Source organism: Rhamphochromis sp. 'chilingali', assembly GCF_963969265.1.
Source record: "Rhamphochromis sp. 'chilingali' genome assembly, chromosome: 3".
Taxonomy (NCBI): domain Eukaryota; kingdom Metazoa; phylum Chordata; class Actinopteri; order Cichliformes; family Cichlidae; genus Rhamphochromis; species Rhamphochromis sp. 'chilingali'.
Genome location: NC_137931.1, coordinates 36,344,726 through 36,350,969, shown reverse-complemented (window position 1 = coordinate 36,350,969; position 6,244 = coordinate 36,344,726). Strand labels below are relative to the sequence as shown.

The 6,244-nt window shown below is 38.6% G+C and overlaps 1 protein-coding gene across 1 annotated transcript; it reads left to right on the top strand.

Annotated features, from left to right (window-relative positions):
* Positions 1-3,072: 3,072 nt before the first annotated feature.
* On the top strand, positions 3,073-5,675 carry LOC308394141 (uncharacterized protein). Its single transcript, XM_080878313.1, has 4 exons — positions 3,073-3,163; positions 4,133-4,281; positions 4,991-5,155; positions 5,233-5,675. The coding sequence occupies exons 2-4, from the start codon at positions 4,225-4,227 to the stop codon at positions 5,398-5,400; spliced, it is 390 nt and encodes a 129-aa protein (XP_080734439.1). The 5' UTR covers positions 3,073-3,163; positions 4,133-4,224; the 3' UTR covers positions 5,401-5,675.
* The last annotated feature ends 569 nt before the right edge of the window (positions 5,676-6,244 follow it).

The following is a 6,244-nucleotide window of genomic DNA, read 5'->3' as shown; positions in this document are numbered from 1 at the left end:
TCATAAAAATACACCATAGCCATGCATTAGTTTAGTTTGTTTATTTTTAGCAAATGCATTTTGCAGTTTAGAATAAATCTGCATTCATGTGCAAAATGTAGCATTTCCCAATGAGATTGAGAACATGCAGTGCCCTCACAGAAAGGGCCAAACAATTTCAACAACAGTGAGAGGTTCTGAATCGAGATGTTTTAAATTGTAAGGTAAAAACCTTACAAAATTAAAGCTCCAACCCAAACAATCCCCCACGAGCAAGCACTTGGCAACAGTGGGGAGGAAAAACTCCCTTTCAACAGGAAGAAACCTCCAGCAGAACCAGGCTCAGAGAGGGTCAGCCATCTGCCGCGACCTGTTTGGATGGGGCTGATGCGAGACAGAACCAACACTGTAGGATTTTAAAATTGTTGAAATCTTGTGAATTGTATATATCATAGTCGAAATCATAGCCTGATTTCGACTATGATTTTGTAGGGAAACAATGTTTTCAAAAATTTCCCAAAACAACAACAGTTCCTAGTGGTCTTTGAAGAGGATTGTTCAGATGAATTGTTGTTATTATTCTCCTTAACAACAAAAACCTTAATCCTCTTCTCCTTCATCCTGTTCACTTCAGATATCAACATTCTTGCTACATTATCTTCAAAGTTTAACTGCCTGAATTCCATGGCAGTCTGTACCATCAGTTTAGACTTATATGTCTTCTTTAGACTCTTATAAACGGCTCTAACAAGTTTGTCTAAAGATTTTGGAAGTTGTGTGGGTAGTTTACCCACAGCCATTTCAATGAGGTTTTCTAAAATGGCAAAAATGTTGACCTGCTTTGTTGCTGTGCCTGTCTTTAAGGCGACCATGTTGTTCAGCCTAACAAGAAACTGAATTATAAAGTTTCTTTCTTTAGTTTCTTGTGTCCTTTGCCCTGGACTGGGGATCTGTTCTTCAGACGTTTCAGCAGGACTGGTCTGATTTTCCCAAACAACAGAACCCTTTATCCTTTTCTCCTTTACCTTATTGATCTCTGATATTAAAATTCTTGAGACATTTTCTTCAAATGTTGACTGACGAAATACAATGAAAAATTGTAGCAAGTCCTTGGAGTTGTACATCTTGTGCAGTCCACGGAAAACAGACTTAACCACCCTGTTTATAGATGTTGGCAGTTCTGCAGGTAATTTTCCTGCAGTTTTTTCTGTGACTGTTTTGATGAGTGAAAACATGTCGATGGGTTTTATGACTAATTTAGTTTTTGTTGTAATGGTGTTTGAAAGCTTTACAACAAACTGAACGATAAAGTTTTTTTCATCCATTTCTCGTCTCTCTGCCTGTGTACGGGTCATAAAGACGGATTTGAAGAGAAGTGTCTGCATCTCCTCTTCAGATATTTCTATGGGCCTGGTTTCCTGTGGACTGTCTCCTTTAAAGGAATCCATTTGAGTTTTTTTCTGTGCTGTTCTCTGATCCCGTTGCTAGTGTCTGTAATAACTTTTGTTTCTAATGTCTCTGCAAAGCAAACCATCGGTGTCGAATTGTGCGATACAAATAAACTTGCCTTGCCTCCGCCCCTATTTATGAGCTGGTAGGACCAGATCAAAGCTGAAAATGTATCACGTGACACCGACGTCAGCTCTGGAGTGTGATGTCACAGCAGGGTGTAGCGACTGTTTTTATGTGTTGTCGTTAGCAACAAGGACGGTAAAACCATCGTGTATGCTTGTTTATTTCCCTTTCACAATAAAGCTCAAGATCCTGTTGAGACTTTTCAAAATAAACTGAATGACGTGAAAGAGTGTTTACGGATGAGTATGGGCTCAAATTGTGGTCATAAATATGTCGTACTTGTAAAAAAGATTTGTGTGTGGACTTAGCCAAAAAAGTACATGTGAAACTCGAAGCGGCAACCTTCCGATTACAAGGCGAACTCCCAACTCTTGAACCACGACTGCCCCACAAATAATTAACAAAATATTTATGACCACAATTTGAGCCCATAGATGAGAAGCAAAAAAGAGCCGGCAGGTGCTAAAAATAAACCTTAGACTCAAACGTTAGAACAGGCCTTTCCCCGCAGCACGCCGTTGAATAAATACTCACGAAGAAAACGGCGGCCGTTACAACTTATGTATCGTTTCATGCATCGGTTAAAACACTCAACTCCAGGTACACACTCAGAAAAATTATGGTTCTTAAATGGTTCTTCAGATGGCTTCATGGTTCTTTATTAAAGAACCATCATACGTCAAAGAACCTTTTTATTTTGTGGATGGTCCTTCAGCTATTACAAATGGTTCTTTAAAGAACAAAAGGTTCTTCATCCTTAGCAATCTAAGTTTGATGGTGTAAATGGCATAAATATTTATTCACTATAATGAGGCTGTGAATTATACTGTGTGTTTTCTTTGTGTGCATGTGTGTGCGAAGGGAGAGGGCGGGTTACCTGGCAATTACCCTTTAAGAGAAGATGGTAGGAAACTGAATATTCAAATAAAAGTTAGAAATATTTGCTTAAAAATATACTGGTGGCAGGGGTGGGGGCCAAAGCCTAAAGACCCTAACCCCCCCACACACACACACACCCCTAACCCCACAAACACATTATGAATATGGTGAGTTAACAAACAGTAGACACAATACACACATTCAAGTACTGTACTTTAGTTTTAAATTTTAATAAAGCATTACTATTTTCTACTCCAAGGCATTACTTTTGAGATTATTATATATTTTTGAAAATACAGCATAATGATAATACTAGTTATTGTAAACTTTACAAACCACCCAGCAGTATGTAAAGTCAAATTATAAGATACAAGTAAATAACAATTGCAGAACAGAATGTCAGTGTAATGAACACACACTTCGTTTTGACAAAGCACAGCTTAGGTAAATGATCTGAGTAGTTGTTCATCACTGAGCAATTTGTTAATATGTGTTTCGAGCCAAATAAATGACAGAGAGAGAGTGACGTCAGAACACGTCATACTATAACCTCCCGGGAGCGAACGGAGGGGGTCAGTCGTTGGGATGCGCATGCGCAGACAGAGTGTGCGAGCGGCGGGCCTTGACCTTTCGGGGAAAAAAAAACTCACGGACGGTGACAGCGAAACGGATAACAGTCTTCAGTACCTGCTGGACTTTGAAGCTGTGGATTCTGGGACTGTTAGAAAAGGTAAAACATTTCCATTAAAACCTTATTACTGTTTTGTTTTTGTTACTCGTCATTGTAGCTTGCTGTTAATGTTGTGCTAACAGTAGCGATTAGCTAGATACGTTAGCCGTTGAGGTCAGCGCAATTTAGTATCCGGTATACAGAAACTGTTTTCCTAACAAAACCACTGTTATAATTACGTGAAGGTGCTCCCAGCTAATTTGAACCTTTGGCTTCTAAAATATGTGGTTCAATTGCGTGCTGCGTACATAACCTAATGTCAGCTAGACCGAAATTAAAATTTAATATATTGTTAAAGTCACTAAAATGGCGCCTGAAGCCTGTTGTGAGCTCTGTGTCTGCTCTAGAAACTGAAATTCTGTAGATCTGAGCCGTACATTAAATACTCACATGAACCTGTACTTTGAATTCTGTATGAGCTGTATAAAATACAGCTATGCATAAGAGTTTTGAATGAATAATTAGATTAGATAACTCTTCATTGTCTAATCGAATTATATAGAAATGAATAGAAAGTGGTTCTTTAGACTGATGCCATAGAAGAACCTGTTTTGGTGCCACAAAGAACCTTTCAAACAATGGTTTCAAACATGAGAAGGTGTGTCTTTGACTGTTCCTGCATAACTTAGTTTCGGACTAGTTGACAAGTTATGCTCCGGTCATTTGATGTTTCCAAGATAGATGTTCTTTTGTAATATAGTTAAATTTTTTTGTATATTTAATTTATCCACCATCATACATCATACATACAAGCTAAGAAGAGGTCGTTATACTAACAAGAGGTATCAACGCTGGGCCAAAGTTCAGCACATGGTTAAAGTTTGTAATCCAGCCAGAGCTGAAGCAGGTAGCATCAACACATAAATCTACTCTACCCGGCTTAAATCACAAGAGCACCTCTGACCAAAAAGCTGTAGATTTTTCTTGTTTGCACAAATTAATCCAGATTCACATTAACTGTGTTCACAGCTCCAACAAAATGAGGAAGAGGAGGGGCAGAAACACAATTAGATTGAATTACAATTGGATGGAAGTTGAGGACAAGGAGAAGGAAGCTTTGGATGAGGAGGAAGAGAAGCAGCAGGAGCATCTTTAGGGATCCCTATGATGTCATTGAGGTTTGTTTCATTAATATGGTCCTCTCACAAAGAACGATGACATGTTTTAGTTCACGTACTTCCTGTATTAAATAGTGATATGCAAAATGTTGTGAAAAACCATGGAGCAGGTACGTATAGTGCATCTGCAGGTAAATGAACATCAAATCTCTAAGACAGACTGAAATCTGTATATTTATCACCCTTATGATAAAACCCATGTCAGCCATTGGTTTATGGACTTTGTATTTTGAAGCCTCAACATTTGCATTATTGCTGTTGCTATGTTGGGACCATATTAGGATGAGGGATCAGAATCTGGAGTCATGCACACTATTATTTCATTTAGTGTGTATCCATAAGATTCGTACAGCAGATCCAAGTTGTGCCTTGAAAACAGGAAAGTCGTCTGCATAGAGGAGAACTGTAATAGCAGGCTTGTACAAAGTGAGGCTTTGTGCTCACATTTGCTGCAAACACTCATTTTACCCTGTTTTGATGCAGCTTTCACTTGAAATCAGGCAAGAACTGGACTTATTTTTTACAATGTGTTCTTGTGAATTGATTGTGTATCGCATATGTTTGGTTTGACTTTCTGCAAGACAACAGTCGTCCACTGGCCAAAACAATTTTCCAAATACCTCCACGTGATCAAGCCTGGATTTAGAAAAGAATAGCAAAAAAAATCTGCACCTCCTGCTTCAGATGCAATTTGTGTTTGTGCGTTCAGAGGCAGCGGCGAGAGGGGAGACCTCGGGTCATCCAGCTGGAGAGCCTGACCAGGAGGAGTCGAACATTAACTCAGCTCTTCCAGGGCACCCTGCAGACTCGGCTGTTGGCATCGACGAGGGATGACGTGAACGCCAAACTGGAGTCCATCACAGGTCAACTGCAGGTATGCGAGTCAGACCTTCTGAGGAGGGTTTCACTTTTCTCTCTTCTTTATAATTGACTCTTTTCTCTCTCTTTCAGCTCCTTGTCTCAGAGTGGGAGGGATTTGAAGCACAAAGGGAGGAACTTGTCATTTGGTTGGCTGATATGGATGTCCGCCTGAGTGAGGTTGACCAGCTGACAGGAAACACCAGTGAAAAACTGAAACAACTGCAGGTGTGGGCTTGTTTTGATATGACATATATTTGATATGAAACATACGTCAGAGACATTGTCCTAAACTGGACTAACAAAGGACCATGAGTACAACATGAAACGTACATTACATAGCGTAAGGCTGAAGTTCATTGATCATTTTAATCATAAACTTGTTGTTGAAATGTTTTTACTGAACATGCAAATATCTGCTGATGAAAATGTGTTGATTTATTGGTCTGTTATGAAGCTATTGCTATTTCTAATGTGTTTTATCACTTTCTGATGTTTTATTAATTAAACAATACATGTATTATTTGTTGTGTTATCTGTAGATATAGTATTTATATATATATATATTTATTTATAGTATAGCCAATATATTTAATTATTACTTTTTAAAACACTAATATGTGACATGTATTAGTAGTGATGTTGTGCTGAGGGTTAAAATGCCTTTTTGTCTTTTGGTAACTACAAAATGACAATAAACCATTAATATATGTCTATGCTGTGCTCGTATTTATTTTACCCTACTCAAATTCAATTTATGATGCATTTTATTTTGAAAGATTTAAAATGGTTTTTTTAAAGAACCACTCAAAAAAGGTTCTTTAAAATGGTTCTTTTAAAGAACCATTTGAAGGACCTTTTTAAAAATGGTTCTTTAAAGAACCATTTTTAAAAAGGTTCTTTGAAAAACCATTAAAGGTGCCCCAAAGAACCATTTCTTGAAGCAGTTTAAGAGTCTGAATGCTCGGAAAGCTCCCGGCCCAGACGGTGTGTCTCGTCTACTGGACGCAGCCGGAGGGTTCACTTGGTTGTTTGCTCTCAATAGAAGCTGAGCGCGTCTCCGTGTCTGTGCTGGTAAACGATACTGAGTCCCAGTGCTCAGTAA

Bases quoted from the DNA above. Each gene is read 5' to 3' on its own strand.
- LOC308394141 (XM_080878313.1), top strand. From the start codon at position 4,225: ATGAGGAGGAAGAGAAGCAGCAGGAGCATCTTTAGGGATCCCTATGAT. The intron at 4,282-4,990 runs GTTTGTTTCATT...TTGTGCGTTCAG, and splicing joins ATCCCTATGATGTCATTGAG to AGGCAGCGGCGAGAGGGGAG. The intron at 5,156-5,232 runs GTATGCGAGTCA...TCTCTCTTTCAG, and splicing joins CCATCACAGGTCAACTGCAG to CTCCTTGTCTCAGAGTGGGA.